This window comes from Ascaphus truei, chromosome 2, assembly GCF_040206685.1.
Source record: "Ascaphus truei isolate aAscTru1 chromosome 2, aAscTru1.hap1, whole genome shotgun sequence".
NCBI lineage: Eukaryota > Metazoa > Chordata > Amphibia > Anura > Ascaphidae > Ascaphus > Ascaphus truei.
In genome coordinates, this window is record NC_134484.1 from 260,349,605 (window position 1) to 260,370,584 (window position 20,980).

Consider the following 20,980-nt stretch of genomic DNA (forward strand, 5'->3'; position numbering starts at 1 on the left):
AAATGGCGCGATTGAGGTTCTCGCCAGCCGCGAGGCGAGTTTTAAACATAGAAATAAAAAAATGGCGCGTTTTTCGCAACTCGCCATTTTATGCCGTTTTCTGAGGGAAATTGAACAAAAAATGGCGAGTTTTGAAATAACGATGCTCTCTGCATGAGGCCCTAAATACCTTCCCACATTCCCCACATACATGCGGTCTCTCCCCTGTGTGTGTCCTCTTGTGTTTCCTTAGATTGGATAAGACACTTGTCACGGTAGCTTGTGACAGGCTGTAATTTACACCAAAAATATATATAAATATATATATACCTGGGTTTGAACTGGGACGAGACTTAGATATGATAAAATATAATTTATTCCTTGATAAAGGTGAACACACAAAAATGTACAAATAACAGCAAAATATAGACACTTACTTAAAGATTATGACAAGAAAGCCATCAGGATACAGACTGGGCCATTTCTTCCATACTTCAGCTGACATCACAGCAAGACAGGCAGTTCATGAAGCACATGAAGGACATTTGCATGAAGACATTACATGAAGACATTTGCATGAAGGCAATGGGTAAAGGTTGGCTCTGACTTATATATCATTTTAACCCTTCTTTCCCAGTTACGGCGCCGAGCCGTCTAGCAAAAGACCTTTTGAAGTTCTTTGAAGCTGATTTTGGACTTCCATTGAAGTGTGAAGTTCCACAGTTACAAAACATTCACTTCCTTTGGTCCCTAGGCCAAGCATAAACAATTAGCAATTTAGCCTTTGATGACCAGGCTATGTAAATTCTAGCCTTCCTGCTCATTATCATAACAGGGAGGTTGCAGTTTTCAGACCACAACCAAAATTTCATATTTACTGCAAATCACTTCATAACTTCAGTTCAGTGATACGTACAGGCAGGTGAGATATATTAATACATTCCGTCACACCTGACGCTCCTAGAGAGACCAAACATTACAGTGTAATATGAAAATTAATAGAGATATTAATATCTGGCACTTAGTAGCTGTTAGGGATAAAGTGTTTAGACTTCCCAGGGGGGGCTTGGGGTCACGAATACACATATGTAACTCTTAGCATGTTCAGCCAAGGACATCTCATAATATTCTTATATTTAATAAGGTCACTCATTCTGAATTCCTCCTTGGGTAGCCCCCCATCAATAAACCCTTTGAAGCAGGGAGGACATTTGTCATGTTCACTCCTGCAGGAAACCTTGGTGTGTAAGTGTGAGTTTTAACGCTCACCACCCAAACAGTCCCTGGGTCCCGCATAACCAATTAGGTAATTAGCCTTTGATCAGGGCTATGTAAATTCTAGCAAGCTGTTCTGCTTGCATACAGAAACAATTAGCATTCTGCCTGTACATTTCAAACTGCAACAGGAAGGCACTTTATCAAAAATATATGTTTCCCTATTTTAACATTAACCCTTTCCCTCCCGCAGCAACCCTAGGATAACACAATTCAGTTACACAGGGAAATAAGCATTTTCATGTCATACCAAGGGTTTAATCACATTTCTGGACCTCAGCCCAGTTAACCCCTTGTCTCCCTGGTGAGGTTAGAGGGTGGCCAATTGGGGGGTAACCCCGTTAATCCCGGGCCAAACCCTCACGATCGTCACAACACTAAATCCCTTCCCACATTCCCCACATACATGCGGTCTCTCCCCTGTGTGTGTCCTCATGTGTGTGTTCAGGTGGGATGACACATTAAATCCCTTCCCACATTCCCCACATACATGTGTCTCTCCCTTGTGTGTGTCATCTTGTGTCTGATTAGGCTGAGTAACACATTAAATCCCTTCCCACATTCCCACATACATGCGGTCTCTCCTGTGTGTGTGTCCTCTTGTGTGTGTTCAGGTGGAATAACGCAATAAATCCCTTCCCACATTCCCCACATACATGCGGTCTCTCCCCTGTGTGTGTCCTCATGTGTTTCTGCAGGTTAAATAACTGACTAAATCCCTTCCCACATTCCCTACATAAATGCGGTCTCTCCCCTGTGTGTGTCCTCTTGTGTTTCCTTAGTTTGGAGAAGACAATAAATCCCTTCCCACAGTCCCCACATACATGCGGTCTCTCCCCTGTGTGTGTCCTCTTGTGTGTGTACAGGTTGGATAACTGACTAAATCCTTTCCCACATTCACCACATACATGCGGTCTCTCCCCTGTGTGTGTCCTCATGTGTGAGTCCAGGTTGGATAACTGACTAAATCCCTTCCCACATTCACCACATACATGCGGTCTCTCCCCTGTGTGTGTCCTCATGTGTGTGTTCAGGCTGGATGACACAATAAATCCCTTCCCACATTCCACACATACATGCGGTCTCTCCCCTGTGTGTGTCCGCATGTGTGTTTTCAGGTTGTATGACTGAATAAATCCCTTCCCACATTCCCCACATACATGCGGTCTCTCCCCTGTGTGTCTCCTCTTGTGTATGCCCAGGCTGGATGACTGACTAAATCCCTTCCCACATTCCCCACATACATGCGGTCTCTCCCCTGTGTGCGTTATCATATGTGTGTTCAGGTGGGATAACTGACTAAATCCCTTCCCACATTCCCCACATACATACGGTCTCTCACCTGTGTGTGTCCTCTTGTGTTTCCTTAGATCGTATAAGACACTAAATCCCTTCCCACATTCCCCACATACATGCGGTCTCTCCCCTGTGTGTGTCCTCTTGTGTGTGTCCAGGTTGGATAACTGACTAAATCCCTTCCCACATTCCCCACATACATACGGTCTTTCCCCTGTGTGTGTCCTGTTGTGTATCCTTAGATCGGATAAGACACTAAATCCCTTCCCACATTCCCCACATACATGGGGTCTCTCCCCTGTGTGTGTCCTCTTGTGTATGTTGAGGCTGGATGACACACTAAATCCTTTCCCACATTCCCCACATACATGAGGTGTCTCCCCAGTGTGTGTCCTCTTGTGATTCCTTAGATCGGATAAGACACTAAATCCCTTCCCACATTCCCCACATACATGCGGTCTCTCCCCTGTGTGTGTCCTCATGTGTATTTTCAGGTTGGACGACTTACTAAATCCCTTCCCACATTCCCCACATTCATGCAGTCTCTCCCCGGTCTGTGTCCTCTTCTGTAGGTTCTGGTCTGATAAACAAGTTAGACTCTTCTCTGTTTCTCCAAGATCTTTTCCTGTGGCAGCTGCTAATATATATTTTTGGGAATGAGAAGCAGTTACAATGTTTATTAATTGCTTTGACGGGTTGAAAGATGCATTTTCTGTCATATTCATTGGAATGTTGCAAGATTGTTCTGTCCTCATCTTTTCCATATACTCCTTTGGGTATTTGAACTTCAGATGTTTGAGGAGCTAATCCGGACTGCTAAAAGCAACCTTGCAGTGCTGGGATGGGTGGATTATTGGTGATTGTCTTTGTACTAGACGAGACAAAAGATGTAAGTTGGCATAATCACAAAAAGTTCAGGATGAAAGTAAACTGTAGATGTACATTGTAAAAATGAAGGGTTTAGCACAACACGTGCAGCATTTGGGCCAGGAGAGTAGATATAGTGGATCATACATTTAAAGTGGATCATAATATTTAACGATTTAAAAGGAAATCTCAATAGCTGCAAAACACCAATTAAAGTGACAGAAATCCTTTCAAATCCTTTGATAGATGGTATAAGTCGATAGTTTCAGTTGTGAAGGTATAATTAAAAAAACGTTTGTACAATGAATAGAATACGTGTCTCATTAGACGCTCACATATCAGTCCCCGGGTGTTCCCGTTACCGCACCATGTATCAGGTCTCTAATAGTTATAGGATGACCAACTTTCTGCTAAATCTCCATTGTTAAATCAGGAACCAAATGCCCAATTATTGTATTTGACATCACAGATGTTATTCAAACTTAATTAAGCTATACCAATATCCTCCAGTGAATTCCAAAACTGTGTAAATGTTTTAATTGTTTAAAGGTTTTTAAAGGTTTTTTTATTAAGGGAACAAGGAGTCTGTACTTGTGTTACTGATTCTACCCCATAAAATCATTGCATTTTATTGAACACTATGATTATATATATATATATATATATATATATATATATATATATATATACACACACATTGGGACAAACGCCCCTCTTTAAGTAGCACTTCCGCTTGCCCAGGCTCTTCCTGAAAGTCTTCTAGGGTTTGTTTTGTATAAAGCGAGAGAATACACACAAGGTGCACTCAGCCCTCAACCTTCAGCAGTTTATTTCTCCATCAGTGACACTACACACATTTAAACACTGTCACTTTAAGGCAAAATAAAACATGAATTAAATTCCTATTCCTGTTAGGGAAACTAACTCAACTTCTTCAGCTCTATTTACCAGGCAGCCAGCTAATCTTGTTCTCTACCCCCAAAACAAGTGTTCCTCATACAAAGTACAATAACAAAGTCTCTTGACTAAAATTGCAGCAGCAAACAGACTTTTAACATTGCAGAGTGTTATTTATAGCTCATCTGTTTGTAGGGGATTCCTATCCCAGGGTTTTTGTGTCGCTCCTTCAATCCTTTAGGAACGCCGGTTCTCGGGAGCAGGCTGTGTCCAGCTCATAGCAGTCTTTTATTCTGGGTTGGGGGCCCAGCTGGTCCCAGCAGCAGAGCTCTTCGCAGGGCTGGGGGACCAGAGCAACAGCCAGGGGCTTCCTGGCTGGGAAGCACTTTTTCTGTCCCCTTCCTGAGGGAAAACAGTCTGTCTCTGGCTCCCAGTCTGCCAGCTTCCTGTGTCTTTTGAACCTGCAGTCTCTCAGGAATTCTGCTTAATTGGGCTGCAGGTGCAGGCAGTATGTTAACTGGTTGAGTGGTGGAAGGTACACTGGCACGGGAGACCAGGACTAATACCAGGGATCAATATCGCCAGACAGAACACGAGAGTTTCTAAAATTAATTTATTGGAAAAAAATATCCACAACTATACAAAACACACAAATATCACACATACCCAACTGGGGAACTGGGGAATAATAAAAAATGGGGGAAGAAACAAGTGCAAAAACCCCCCAAAAAACTGTGAGCTAGAAGGATACGTTATAGTCCAAATGTATGGATTTCCTTGATGGGTGCCGCACCGGATAACAAATGGGTTCGTTCTGGGCCACTTGAGTAGTTGAGGAAGAAGGTTCCAAATGCGCACAATCTCATCAGAATTGGAAATATATATAAAAAAAACTGGGGAATACCCTGCCTAACTAGTTGCAGGGACCTACTTGCAGAGATTTTCCCTGTTCTCTCTCTGCCCAGTGCCTAAAGGACTGTTTTTTCAGGCCTGAGACCAGCACTGGATTGGACACTGCAGTTTCTCCCTGTCACAGCAACACCTCTGTAACTTTCTGCAGGCTCTGTCTGCTAGGGCAGGGGGGCGCAAACTTTTTTCCCTGCGCCCCCCTGCCGGCGGTCCCCTCTCTTCCGCGCCACCCCTAACCACCAGTGACCCGCCCTCCGGCGTCATGACGTCACATTACCATAGCAACGTGACGTCACATGACCTCGCGGCGTCATTTTGACGCCGCGTTGCCATGGCGACGCAAGAAGGAAGCCGCCGGAGTCACGGGTAAGTATGGTTTACAGAGGCCCTGCAGCTCCCCGGGCACTTAATTTAAGTGCCTTCGGGAAGCGTGCGGGGCCTCTGTAAACCCCGCGCCCCCCCACCGGCAGTCTCGCGCCCCCCCTGGGGGTCGCGCCCCACAGTTTGCGCACCGCGGTGCTAGGGGTCTCCCTCCCCACCTTTTTACTACTTAAAGCATAATATTGCAACACTCAGAGCCAGGAGCTGCCTACAGTACCTGCCCGGCCCTGATTGGTGGTTAGAACTGCAACATAACATTTGCAACAATTGTATGCAAACATATTTACCCCTGATTCCTGAGGTGCTGGAACCAAGCATAGACATACATATATGTCAGTAAATTAGGAACGTCTTTGAATCTGTGTCCTTGGATCCTACGACACAGATTCAAAGACGTTCCTAATATACTGACAGCGTTCCAGATCCCAGGGTGGATAAAACGCCTGAATTAATTCAACACGCTGTGAGTGCATATCTTACCATTTATTAGTTAAACTTCTAAGACATACTACCCTATGTTTTTTTCTCTCTTTTGTCTCCCCGTGCGCCTAGGTCATTCTTCTGGTATCTTTCCTTTACAAGCTTGTGGAGCTGTAGACCTAATTAGCAGCAGACAGAGACACGGACAGGTAGATTGTAAGGGTTAAATACCCCCTACTATATCTATATGTGGTAATATTTGGTTAGATATCCCTGTGTGATTGCGCTGTATGTTTCTTTTTTCTAAAGACATACATATATACATAACATATATACATAGCATATAATACAATACCAATATATTACTGACAAGTAGGGGTAATGGCAGACTTAATCTTTATTAACAGCAGCCATATGTCCCCCTACCGTCACATACACATATCCTCCATTCCAGCCTACTGTGTCAGTAACTGTCACATATCCTCCTCCCCAGCTCATTTCTGCTGGGGTGAGCGACCAGTGCACAATTACCGTGCACCCACACCAAAGACGTCCTCTCTTTCCGTCTTTTCCTAGTCTTTCAGTTTAAATTTTTCCCTTCGGGACAATTGCCAGGCCTTCTGGGCCTGCAGACTGGTCCTTCGCTACCTCTTTATCTTGTGCCGGCCTGAGTCTAGGGTTGAAGCTCTGCCTTTGTTGTGTCCCCTTTTGCAAAGGTTTCTGAGCATCCTGCTGTCTATCTGCTCTGTCTGCCAGGACCCTATGCCACTCTGTGACCTTGATCTGCATATATGAAGATGCCTCTTTGTCTTCTTCATCTTGTGCTCAGAGTTTCCCTTACCCTGTAGAAGAGCGTTGACCTCAGTTATCTCACTGCTTTCACTCGCCAGTGACTGTTTGGCCTTCACATGTGAAGACAGCAACTCTGCTTTAGTGGTGATGGCTTTTGGACCTTTTTCCATCAGTGTACCTTCAGTGTTGGGTTTCACACCATTTATCTTCAGAAATTCAACTTGGGCGGGATTCTTATTAACCCCAAGTGCACCCCATGATGCCTCTATTACAGTCGGCAAATTCATAGGCGTGGGCCTTTCTGTCTTGACTCTTTAACTTACTCCATTGGGAGTGTTGATGGACAATCTGTGAGGTCTTTCTCATCTTAGGATCGCGGACACACTTCAGTCCCATTCTCGACTGTCTCTTCACAGCGGCTGCCTTACTGGCAAGGAATCCAATTTGGGTCCCATGGGCACTGCAGTATGACTGGATTCATGGTTACTCCATCGCAACTTGGCCTTTCCATTCCATGCCTTGTGGAAAGTAGAATGTAGTACTGCAAAGGTATTGCAATCATGCTTCCTGGAACGTCTCTGTGTCCCTTGTCTTCATGGGCACTAATTTCTGTAGGATACAGACGCTTGGGCCAATACCTTTTCCTTTTTCTCCAACTTCATCTGAGGAACATCCTGCTGGACAGCAGTAGAGTCCAACGTAGCATCTCGCTCATTCTTCAGAACCTCGAGCTCCTCGTCCAGGTCATGCTTTTGTTTCTCAGCCATCTTGCGGCCAGTATGCTCAGACACCAGGTCCTTCCTCAGGTCTTGAAGCTGTCCTTCTCTATTTCTTTTTCTACTCAGTGCGGCTGTCAGTTTAACTTCTTTGGAGTGGAATTGCGACTCAACATCTGTCAGCTGGTTCAGAGCAATGTTTAACTATTTCCTTTTCTCTATTCTTGACCTGCAGCTGCCGGTGCTCCTCCCGGACCATGTCCAGCTCCAGCTGCAACCAGGCCCTCTCATTGGCCGTGTGGTCCAGCCGCTTGTGGATATCAGCCATCTTGGTTTCATAGTGCAATGTCGGGTAGGCCACCTGATGGACGGACACCTCCTCTCTCTCAGTGAGCTGTATCAATCACTCAACAATTTGTGTCTGCAGCTCTTCAATTTGATCCTGCAAGTCCCCTCTCAGGGCGTTCAACTCTTCCCGGTGCATGCTCTGAGTTTGCGTCAGCTCATCCTTCATACTACCTAGTTTTACATGAGAGAGCGTCTTGGCCACACTTCTGTGTGAGACAAGTATGTTAGGTTTACAGCTACAGTGGGATATGATTTGCGGGGTATTTTTACCTGTTTTTGTGTGTGTCACTTTTCTGGTTTGAGGGATACGCATATTATCCCCGGTTTTAGACTAAATGTTTTTATAAATGTTTTATGAAAGACTTGTATAATTTTGAAAGGAGTCTACGCACATTCAATCTCAAAAGGGAGTTCTTGTGCACTCTTCAAAAGGAGTTCATTTGTTTTTGATTTTTTTGTTTTGTAAACTTGTTTTTTATTTGCATTTTTTGTTAAGACCAATGGGGAATGGGGTACAGAACATAAAAAGGGGAGGATGTTACTTTGGAATTACATATCTTTGTACCAGGCATATAACATCTTTTAGTGGGGAGACAATAATGACATCACTGTTGGGACAGCGTATAAAATAATTAGTACAATAATTTAACTTAAAAAGACTAGAGGAGGGAAAAGGAAAAGACAAGAAAAAAGAGTGGCATTTTCCACTTGTCGGTGTACCCTCACAGTACTACTAATATAACAGTATATAAACACACGTACCTTTGTGGACTATTGAGTACTGAATACCCTCCAGGCCCTCCTCTTTGTTTTAGACTTATACGAAACATATCACACCAATTTGTCCTCAGGAGTTATGTGTTCCCCCCCCCTATCCTTAACTCATGTGTTTTTAGGGTACTTCTCTTATGTGCTTTTCAGATTTGGAGAGTTCCCCTAGTAATATATTGTGACAAACGCCCCTCTTTTGTAGCGCTGACGTTTGTCTGGATTCTTACCGACACAGTCTTCTAGGGTTATTTATACAAAAACAGGATCATGCAAAGTATTACGTTGCTTGACTCAGGCTTCTGCCTGCTTTATTTTCATCCAAGTAAGGGACTGCAGCTTTAACATAGGCAAGAGGCACTCAGATATTTACATTCAGCGGTTTACTCATATCAGTGTTATAGTATTTCCCACACTGTTATTTCAAGAAACCAAAACCAAATTATATAAACAAAATCCTATCCCATTCAGGGATCTAACTACACATGTTGAATCTGACTCTCTTACTGCTGCTGGGCCAACTAACCTGGTTCCCCAGCTTAAGATAATGCCCTCTCATTTAGGGTCACTAGATACAGCATAGTCTTTTAGAAACAGCAATACATTTTTGTTTGGCTTATCTGTTCGTGGCGGGAACTCTGTCCCAAGTGTCCAGGCAAATCCTCTGGTACTGTGATACTTGAAGGGGCCGTCCACCCCGAACTGGATGCAGGGGAGCAGCGAAACCCCCAGCCTCCAGGCTCTAAGGAGAGAGACTGAAATGCAAACCTCTCTGCTCTAAATACCTGTGCTAGTGATTAGGAGAGCAGGTGAGGGAGAACTAGACCCATTGTAATCTGAGGTCTGGATTTTCCATCCACCAGCCTGAGTTAAAATGAAGCTGTGGAATGGATCATTTTTAACTATTCCTGCACTTTATGACCTAAAACGGGGCAGAAAGCTGCCTTACATCTTTGGACTATGTCACATATCCCCCTCCCCAGCTCACACCTACTGGGGTGAGCGGCCATGGACCTCACTGGGGTGAGCGTCCTACTTGAAATACTTGAGCTAACTCCCCAGTACAATTTTAAGCATTCACATGACACGAATATTAACTTTTTTTCACGGCAATTATGGACAATAGTTTGTCATAAGAGACTATACTTGGCAAACATATTTTGTTGCTCTCTATTAGGGAACTATTTTGAAAAATAAATGTCTAGCACAAATTCTTATAACCCAGGATATGCTAAATATACTCACAAAACCAGAAAGTTTCTATTACCTCCCTGGGTTTTTCTACTCTAGAATATGAACCTCATTATATATTTACCAACCGAAAAGGGCATTTTTATTTCTATATTGTAAGCTAACAATATTTTTTTTTTTTTAACTACAGCCTTGTAATCTTAAGGGGGCCATCAACCCTGTATATTAATTTGTAGTTTTACCTACATTTTAAATGAAGAGAAAAAATAACATTGCAATATTTCAAAATGCTTATTCTAGAGGCTTAATATAGCATAACTACACGAGCTTATTTGCAAAGTTAAGTGACATAGTCCACACGTATAACATAAAAATCGGTCAGTTCCCAAACATTTTTTCCTTTTTTTTTTCTTGACTTCCAGTCCATTACATCCTCTGACTTTATTTCAACACCCTCTGAAACCTGCAAATGACTGGACTGTTTCTTCAGCCACTGACGAGACACTCTGACCGGATTCTCCTTGGCTCCACACTGTGGTCCAGAGTGACGAGATCTGGAACTATTCAGGCGCAGAGTTGACCTTAGTCGCTTTTTCTTTTCAATCTTTGAACCTTCTAGGCTCTTCTTACTGAGATGTCTCCTCTCATCAGAAATCTTTGATTTCCCTTTTGGGTCCATTGCCAGGCCTTCAGGTTTTGGAGACCTAATTGCCTCTGTATAAACGTAGTCCATATTAACAATGTCATCAGGATTTTTCATCAAGTTTGTGTTTTCAGGAACTGCCACCCACTTGGCTAAAACATCTTCTGTGGTGGCCTGGGTGTGTTCACTAGTTTGATAATCATCTGGACAACATACATGAAATTGAGGATCTGGATTTTTGAATCCCAGATCAGGGAGTATATTCTCAGTATTCTCAGGAGGGTGCCTATCTGTTTCTGGAATAACAGCAGCACAATCAAAGTCAATTCTTTCTCCTTCCTCTTTGTCATCAGTGAGGGCATTGAGTTTACTTTCCCTGGTCTCCTTTTGTGACCGTGTCTCTTTTAGCCATGGAATCTCTTTCTCCAACTTCATCTTTATAGCAAATCGTAACATTGCAACAGCATTGAAGATACACGTATAGGAACGTACAGCTTGCTTGGTTAGGAGGTAGGATTGATAGCCCGACTGAACCACTCTGGCAGCTTCTCCCATGTCCTGGTAGCGTCTTTGTTGCTGTCCTTCTGTATTTCTTTTTCCACTCAGTGCGGCTGCTAATTGAACTTCTTTGGAGTTGAGTCACGATTCCATGTCTGTCATCTGTTTCAGAGCAAGGTTTAACTCTGTTTCCTTTTTTCTATTCTTGACCTGCAGCTGCAGGTGCTCCTCCCGGGTCTTGTCCAGCTCCAGCTGCAGCCAGGCCCCATCATTTGCCGTGTGGTCCAGCTGCTTGTGGATATCGGCCATCTCGCTTTCATAGGGCAATGTCAGGCAGACCACCTGACGGACGGACACCTCCTCCCTTTCGGCGCACTGTATCTCGCGCTCAGCCATCTGCTTCTGTAGCTCTTCCTGCATTTCTAACTTTTCCTGGATCAATTGCTTCTCCACTTTTCCTGCTTGGTGAAGCTTCTTATCACCTTCACTGATCTGGTCAGTCAAGTCTGAATTTTTCTGTTTCAGAATTACATTCTCTCTCTTTACAGTCTCTAAATTACTCATGGCATTCTCACAGGTTTCTTTCAATATTCCTAGCCCTGTGATCAGACCGTGGCCCTCCAGGCGTAAGTGTTGAACCTCTGTGCTGAGCGCGTGAACCACTTGTAGAGCCTTCCCGTATTTCTGTTTTAGGATAGCAATCAATTTGTCAGACTTAATCTTTTTTTCATCCATGGTGGCAATTACGGTGTTGGCCTTTTCCAGACTAGTCGTCACCTCTTCTAACTCACTCCGTAAGAGAGACTCTGTTTTCTTCAAAGCCTCGTACTCTTGTAAAGCTGGAAGTATACACCTCTGTAACTCGGCGTTCGCTTCTCGCTCCTTATTTTTAGATTCTCGCTCCTTCTTCCAACATTCTCGCTCTTTCACCAATCCCTGCCACAGGACTTCATAATCATGGCGGGCAGCTTGGAGTGCAGAAACCAAAGCCTCTTTATCCTGGTTCAAGGATTCAGCTTCCCTTTGCTCCTCCTTTTCCTTTGCCACTGTTCCCGTGACAATTCTGCCGGTCACTCTGGTCTGCAGCACATCTCGGCACCTTTCTGACGCATGTCCTGACAGCGCAGGTTCAAGTGGCTCGGTCACTTCCCCTGTGACTTGAGGAACATTTTTCTTTTTCTTCTTCTTTCTTTTTGCTTTTCTAGCTCCACAGATATCAGTGGTACTGGGCACACACTCACTGGTTTCAGCTTCCACATCTTGCTTGCACTCACAGGGCGTTGCTTGCTTTTGCAGCTGTTTGTCTTTGAAAATTTGGGGACACACATCTTCCATGTGACCTACTTCATGACAGGCCCAGCATACTAAATTTATCTGTGGGTACGGCTCTCTTCCAGGGGCCACATACGAGTCGTCATCATCATCATCATCATCATCATCATCATATGGCCTGAAGGGATACTGTTTTTCATGGTTATGTACGTTACAAAACAAACATTTCACGTCGGCCATTTTAGAAACCCGACAGGGACAACTTGCTAGCTGCAATTTTTACTTTCTTCAGCAAAACATTTTGGTTTTCTGTTTGGGTTCAGGGTGCTATTGCAACCACACTTCGCACATTCTCTGTGTATTCTGGAAGCACAACTGGTTATACACAGTGGGACAGACTTCACTCATAGCATCTGTACTTTTACTTCGGCTGGGTGGCCATTTTAAACCCCCACATTTATTTGCAAACCCACAGACCTTTTTGTGTCGACCCACATTCTCCACCATATGTTACAAACGCCTCTCTTTTGTAGCGCTGACATCTGTCTGGGTTCTTCCCGACACAGTATTCTAGGGTTATTTATACAAAAACAGGATCATGCAAAGTATTACGTTGCTTAACTCAGGCTTCTGCCTGCTTTATTTTCATCCAAGTAAGGGACTGCAGCTTTAACATAGGCAAGAGGCATTCAGATACTTACATTCAGCGGTTTACTCATATCAGTGTCATAGTATTTCCCACACTGTTATTTCAAGAAACCAAATTATATAAACAAAATCCTATCCCATTCAGGGATCTAACTTCACATGTTGAATCGGCCTCTCTAACTGCTGCTGGGCCAACTAACCTGGTTCCCCAACTTAAAATAATGCCCTCTCATTTAGGGTCACTAGATACAGCATAGTCTTTTAGAAACAGCAATACATATTTGTCTTATCTGTTCGTGGCGGGAACTCGGTCCCAAGTGTCCAGACAAATACTCTGGTACTGTGATACTTGAAGGGCCTTCCACCCCGAACTGGATGCAGGGGAGCAGCGAAACCCCCAGCCTCCAGGCTCTAAGGAAAGAGACTGAAATGCAAACCTCTCTGCTCTAAATACCTGTGCTAGTGATTAGGAGAGCAGGTGAGGGAGAACTAGACCCATTGTAATCTGTGGTCCGGATTTTCTATCCACCAGCCTGAGTTAATGTGAAGCTGTGGAATGGATCATTTTTAACTATTCCTGCACTTTCTGACCTAAAACGGGGCAGAAAGCTGCCTAACATCTTTGGACTATGTCACAATATCTATGTCCTATATAAGCTCTCCACAGTTCCCAGACTTCTAGATGTTTCTGTACTGCGTTGTTTTGTATCCCCATCAGTTTTTCCATAAGACAGATCCTCCATAACCTCGCTTTAATAGCGTGTATGGCCGGCCGCAGTTCCTGTTTCCAGGCCTTGGCTATTTCACATCTGGCGGCTGTATATACGTGTGTCAGTAGTTTATCGTCAATTTTGTCCATGTTTTCAATTGGTCTGCATAGCAGTACCTTCCAGGGATCGAGGGGGAAGGTATAACCAAGGATTGTCTGTGCCATATCATGTGTGGCCCTCCATAGCTTTGTAACCTTCGGGCACGTCCACCACATATGTACAAACGATCCCTGCTGGCCACACCCCGTTGTACACAGTGGAGACATGTTTCTGAAAAATTTGGACAATCGTAGTGGGGTGTAGTACCATTGGTGGAGCATTTTATATGCATTTTCTTTTATTAATATACATGTGGAGCTCTTTGCTATTCCTTCAAATATGTTATCCCACTGCTCCTGATCTAGTTGTTCTCCCAACTCCTCCTCCCACTTTGTCATCAATTTGGGTTTTATCTCCGGTTCCGTTTTACCCTCCGCAAGTATGCTGTATACTTGAGATATCAGACCTTTTTTGTCCTCCCCTATGAGGCACAAATCCTCAAATCAAAATGAAAACTGGGGCGCTCCCTACTGTGTATGGCGTATAGGAATGGAACGCCTAAGAACTCATTAAAACCAGGCAAAAAAAAAGGAAATATATATATATATACTGGCTCTTGTTGTATTTGCTGCAGATGGACCTTGAAGAAGATAAATCCCAGGATCTTCTTATAGCGGCAATGGAAGTATGGTAGTGGTCAGCGCAAAGTGTGGAACTCCAAAAGATAAAAGATAATAAAATACACAGGATTAGTGTATATATAAAATAAACATTCGTTGCTTCTGAAGTGAAAAGATGGTGGAAGGGAGGGGGAAAGGGAGAGGGGGGGAAGAAAGGGGAACTGTGTACAAATAAACAGTTGATGTCAATAAATAAACAATCTATGAAACATGAAGCATAAGTTTCAACGACTCACACGGGCTGGTGTGAGACTTCACCCTCAGAGGAGAATGCGCTTGGTGAGGGAAAGAAAAGAAAACTCACACGGCCATGTGTGAGCCCCTTCCCTCGGTGGATGTTGTCATCAGTCTTATACAGATCAGTAACGTCTTAGCTTTCGTTCCCAGTGGGGCAGGTGCATGAGCAGACACATATAGACACACTGCCCAGCGTCAGCCGTGAATCTATCCGGCAGACCCTCTTCTTCCGGTTGTGTTCCCGCTAGCGCGTCCGACAGCGGGACCGGGAGGGAGGATCTCTTCCGGAAGTCCGGCGGCTGCCCAGGTCCTTCACACAATGAGCTCCGGCAGGGAACTACACGTTTTGCAGTGATGCTTCGTCAGGTTCCTGCCGGATGCTCATTGTCTCCCATATATATAGGCAGATTAATTGTTAACCCAATAAAGTTAATTGCCTAAATCTGTCGTACTTAATAAAATCAATTTTTCAATTGTATGCATTTGATCATATATCCTACTGTTAAAATTGCTCCCTCTTACATACTGTGGGGGAGCAGTATACAGTTATAAAACCAATATTATGCTGTCTATGCAAATAAATCCAAACACGCATTTAGCCTGCATAGTGTTTATATTGCCCAACAGCACATTGAAATTCAGTCCATACTGATTGCGACTATCTGTCACATCACAATAACTTCCTTGTTGGGTTGCTGAAAACCGGAGCTGTTATAGCTCCTATCGGTCTCACATTACCGCATTAGTATGGGTTCGATACCATAAGTAAATCCCAAGTGGATTAGCATGAACGGTGGATGTCGCTATACATTGCTAAGGATGCAACAAATAAAAAGTGCAATACCAAGTTGAACACCGGAGCTGTTATAGCCCATATTGGTCTCATAATGCCGCATATGTAGGTGTTCACTAGCATAGGTGAACACCAGATAAATTGACATAAATGGTGGAGGTCACTTAGGTGGGATCTACCCTCAATTTATATACAATTTTTAAAGTTAATCAAAATATTGTGATTTTATATATAGATGCTTTTTAGGAATAACTAGTTCAGTTTTAACCTACATCTATTAGAATACACCTTAGTGCATTTTTCATACCTATCTGACCGAAGACCTAGGAACCTTAGTTCTGAGATCTATATGTAAATCCATCTATAGGAACATATACAATTTAAGTATGTGTCACTGACCCAAAAGATCCATTTGATATATAGTCAGATAATAAAAGCTCATATGAATTACCATAAACTATACACTACTAAAGCTTACTGAAGCTTACACAATATTGTCCACAATAGGGAGCTGTTCCCTCAAGAAAGGATTTGAAGCATCTCTAGGATGTTTGAATCTATTTGTAAACCAAACCACCAACTGATGATTGGTATGCATCAATCTTAAAACTATTATTATCATATTTTAAATCCATCACAGTATATTTAAATGGGCATATGGAAGACTACTTAGGGAATAAATTGTTTATTAGTATTAGTATTTTATTATTATGTTTTAACACTGTTTTTAACACTATGTTCAATATGGTAGTGCACTTTTAATTGACATGGGCATATGGAAGACTATTTAGGGAACAAATTGTCCACAAGTATTTATTACTATGTCCTATCACCATTACAACCAATTTTTAACACTGTGTTTAATATGGTATTGCACTTGTAATTTGCATTTTTAATAATATACAGTATAGCGACCTCCACCATTTATGTCAATTTATCTGGTGTTCACCTATGCTAGTGAACACCTTCTAATGCGGCATTATGAGACCAATATGGACCATAACAGCTCCGGTGTTCAACTTGGTATTGCACTTTTTATTTGTTGCATCCTTAGCAATGTATAGCGACATCCACCGTTCATGCTAATCCACTTGGGATTTACCTATGGTATCGAACCCATACTAATGCGGTAATGTGAGACCGATAGGAGCTATAACAGCTCCGGTTTTCAGCAACCCAACAAGGACGTTATTGTGCTGTGACAGATAGTCGCAATCAGTATGGACTGAATTTCAATGTGCTGTTTGGCAATATAAACACTATGGGGCCTATGCAGAGAGCAGCGCAAACGTAAATATCGCCATTTTTTGGCGAAATTTGCCTAGAGAAAAGCAGATAATGGAGAGTTAAGAAAAACGCGCCATTTTTTTTTTATTTGTAAATCTCGCCGCGCGGGTGGCGAGAACCTAAATCTCGCCAGTTTTAAAAATGTCCGTATTCAGAAAGGCGCGATCGCCATCTAGCGGCTGTTCGCGCCAATAAAATGGAGCGATATTCTACAATTAGCTCCGCCAACAAAAGTTGGCAAGAAGCTGGAGCTCGCCGGCCATAGGGGAAAAAAAAAAAAAACGCGATTTTTTTTCTCACACATTTCAGCATCTCTCCCTTTTAAACTCGCCACACGCATTCATGGTATAAATTGCAGATTTCGCACATTTCTGCATATAGAGAAAAAAAATCGCCAATAAAGCTACATTTTATTACCCTCGCCAATTATTTACAGCGCTGCTCTCTGCATAGGCCCCTAAGCAGGCTGAATGCGTGCTTGGATTTATTTGCATAGACAGCATAATATTGGTTTTATAACTGTATACTGCTCCCCCACAGTATGTAAGAGGGAGCAATTTTAACAGTAGGATATATGATCAAGATACGATGTTGACTGAAAATGCATACAAATGCATACAATTGAAAAATTGATTTTATTAAGTACGACAGATTTAGGCAATTAACTTCATTGGGTTAACAATTAATCTGCCTATATATATGGGAGACAATGAGCATCCGGCAGGAACCTGACGAAGCATCACTGCAAAACGCGTAGTTCCCTGCCGGAGCTCATTGTGTGAAGGACCTGGGCAGCCGCCGGACTTCCGGAAGAGATCCTCCCTCCCGGTCCCGCTGTCGGACGCGCTAGCGGGAACACAACCGGAAGAAGAGGGTCTGCCGGATAGATTCACGGCTGACGCTGGGCAGTTTGTCCATATGTGCCTGCTCATGCACCTGCCCCACTGGGAAGAAAAACTAAGACGTTACTGATCTGTATAAGACTGATGACAACATCCACCGAGGGAAGGGGCTCACACATGGCCGTGTGAGTTTTCTTTTCTTTCCCTCACCAAGCGCATTCTCCTCTGAGGGTGAAGTCTCACACTAGCCCGTGTGAGTCGTTGAAACTTATGCTTCATGTTTCATAGATTGTTTATTTATTGACATCAACTGTTTATTTGTACACAGTTCCCCTTTCTTCCCCCCCTCTCCCTTTCCCCCTCCCTTCCACTATCTTTTCACTTCAGAAGCAACGAATGTTTATTTTATATATGCACTAATCCTGTGTATTTTATTATCTTTTATCTTTTGGAGTTCCACACTTTGCGCTGACCACTACAATACTTACAAATCCTCAAATGCTGTGAAGTCACTATATGGACCTGTCCTCTGTATGTGATCCCTCAATTGAAGATACCTAAAAAAGGCAGAGTCATGAAGGCCATTTTCTCTCTTTACTGTCTCAAACTTTTTAATGTCTTTGTTTGCCCATAGATCTTTTACCCTTGTGATTCCTGCCTTGCTGCAGTCCTTAAACGCTGTTGGTCCGTGTCCGGGATACAGCTAATATTGTCAAATAGTGGTGTCATCTGAGATTTGAAGTTGGATAGCCCATGTCTAAGTTTCAATGAATCCCACATGGTTGGTGAGTGTGTGTGATAGATTCCAGGGGCACCATCAGAGCTGGTCTTTCCTTCTTTGTTAACCACAGTATCATTTCTATAGATGACCATGATATCAAATCGGACTCAATTTCCACCCACTTTTTCCTCTGTTTATGTGCATGCCAGTGAACCAGTTGGCTTACATGTGCCACTTGATAATATTGCCACAAGTGTGGCAAGGCTAGCCCTCCTGACTGTTTGGATCTATAGAGTGTGGGCAGCTTTATTCTCGCTTTTTTGTTATTAAATATGAATTTTGTGATTTTTTTCTGTAGTTCGTGTATGTCCATAGCTCTGACCTGTACTGGAAGTGTGTGGAATAGGTACAAGATTCTTGGTAGTAAGTTCATTTTAATAGCGGTTACTCTGCCTATCCATGATATATGATACCTGGACCATTCTTCTAAGTCTTTTTTCAGTGTTTTTATTAGTGCTGGGTAGTTTGTCTCATATATAGTGTCAGTTGTGTTGGTCAACCAGATTCCCAAGTACTTTATGGCCTGTGTCTTCCACGCGAAATAAAAGTTTATTTTTATTAGCTTTAGTTGTTCCTGGGGGAGGTTTATATTTAGGGCTTCGGATTTTTCATTATTTATTTTAAACCCTGATAATTTCTGGAACTCTGACAGGCTACTAAATAGGTTTGGGAGTGAGGTGAAGGGTTTTGAAATTGTTAACAATATATCATCGGCAAACAATGCCAGCTTGTATTCTTCTGTTTTACCTTAATCCCCCCGATATCTGCCTTTGCCCTGATTTGGGCTGCTAGCGGTTCTAACGCTAATGCAAACAATAAGGGTGACAGATTTTGTTTTTGATTTTTAATATACTTCTGAGTAAATATGTGATGCAAGTACTACTGTTTTAGAATGTCAGGACACATATGACTTGAGCACAATGGATCTCTGAGGCACTCCTAAGGAGGGTGGGAAGATCACATGCAACCCTGCAGTTATATCTCACTAAGAGGAACGGAGGCGGGAGGACGGTGGGCGGTCAGGTGCGGTGAGGTGAGCGGGAGGACGGCATGGTTGTAAGGGGGAGATTGCGAAGGAGGATGGGGAGGTCAGGCGCAGTGAGGTGAGCGGGAGGATGACGCGGGTGGAAGGGGGAGAGAGTGAGAGCATGCGGCGGTGTGCGGGAGGATAGCGCGGGTGGAAGGGGGAGATCGCGAGGGAGGATGCGGATGTGGCTGTGTGAGCGGGAGGATGGTGGCACAGGGGGAGGGGGAGACAGTGAGGGAAGCTGCAGAGTGTAGTAGCAGTAACTGTGGGGTCCTGCCAGTCAAAACAGAGCGTGTCTGGCCGCAGTTATCAGAGCGGCGTGGCTTAGGCTGATTTAGAATAAAGGCTGGCGCAGCTGTATATGGGGAATGTGGGAAGGGATTTAGTGTGTCTTCCAGCCTGAACAAACACAAGAGGACACACACAGGGGAGAGACCGCATGTATGTGGGGAATGTGGGATGGGATTAAGTCAGTTATCCGACCTGAATTGGATGCACACAGGGGAGAGACCTTTCTCTAAAGCAAGGCAAGGCATGTTTAGGGATAACCAGCGACTAAGAAACTCACATATAAGTGCACACGTGTGTCTGTGTTACGCTAAATCACAATGAAAAGTGACTTTAGTTATTTGTGCATAAAACAAGCATTTTAAAAGGATAAACAGTTAACTTTTTAAATGCAGGTTATTTGTGTCATTCTTATTGTAGTTTTATTTAAAGAAAAATCTTCTTAATGTTTAATATTTCCATTATGTTGGTTCTTATAAAATGTGCGTTCCCCATTATGCTGAAGCGGTCTTTAGCCTCACTTAGCTGTGAATTGGAATGGTTTAGCCTCGACCAATTGGCCGCCGGCATTAGGCCGCAGACAGACCCTGCGCCTCCAGCCGCGTCTAATGTAAGTTTTAATAATGTTTTGGGTATGGGGTTAATTTAAGGGGTTTTAAAGAGGGTGCTTAGGATATATGGGTTTTAGGGTAGGGGGTTTAGGTACTTACCATAGTGGCGAAGTGGGCAGCGGTGTGGTGAGTCGCGGCGAAACGGCCGCGACCAAATGGCACAGACTAACTAATGACAGACTAATGTCCCCAGTGAGGGACATTAATGCAGCCGCCTTTACATAATGTATTACATGTTCATTTAATATCTCTAGAGAGCAGCAAGGGCTGACCATCTATTTCACAGGTTACACGTAGACATGAAAATGCACCTGAGGGGGTTAGGTGTCCCTTTATAAATGACATATACATATGCAGTTATGGTGCAACAAGTGGTGCCACCTCACACAGGGACCTTTCCCACTGATGGTTACACTTGCACACCTCTATGGCAGAGACTCCTGTTACACATGCGCTGGCGTTACCTCCCCACAAGCACATTGCCAGGCTGAGGGAGGTGGTCATATGGGAATCTGAGGCCAAAATCTATGGTCAGAGTCCAGGAGACACACCCAACTTTATTTTGTATTTGTAACTATAACCCAGAATGAAAAGCATTTAGCTGAGAGGGGCACGGGACTGTGGGGGAACGGGGGGGTGGGGGGAGGGAGGGGTTAACGGGACTGGTAGCACCTCGTACACCTCTGGGTTTCGATTTGGGTTAGTTTTGTTTTGGCGGGAAAATT

General features: G+C 43.5%; 1 protein-coding gene across 3 annotated transcripts in view; it reads right to left on the minus strand.

Annotated features, from left to right (window-relative positions):
* Positions 1-337: 337 nt before the first annotated feature.
* The window catches only part of LOC142487247 (uncharacterized), a 40,400-nt gene continuing 19,757 nt past the window's right edge, over positions 338-20,980 (minus strand). For all 3 annotated transcript variants that reach the window (XM_075586188.1, XM_075586187.1, XM_075586189.1), the window contains one exon: positions 338-3,421. In XM_075586188.1, the coding sequence (XP_075442303.1) occupies positions 1,782-3,314 (1,533 nt within the window). In that variant the 5' untranslated portion in view covers positions 3,315-3,421 and the 3' untranslated portion in view covers positions 338-1,781. The remainder of the gene's footprint in view (positions 3,422-20,980) is intronic.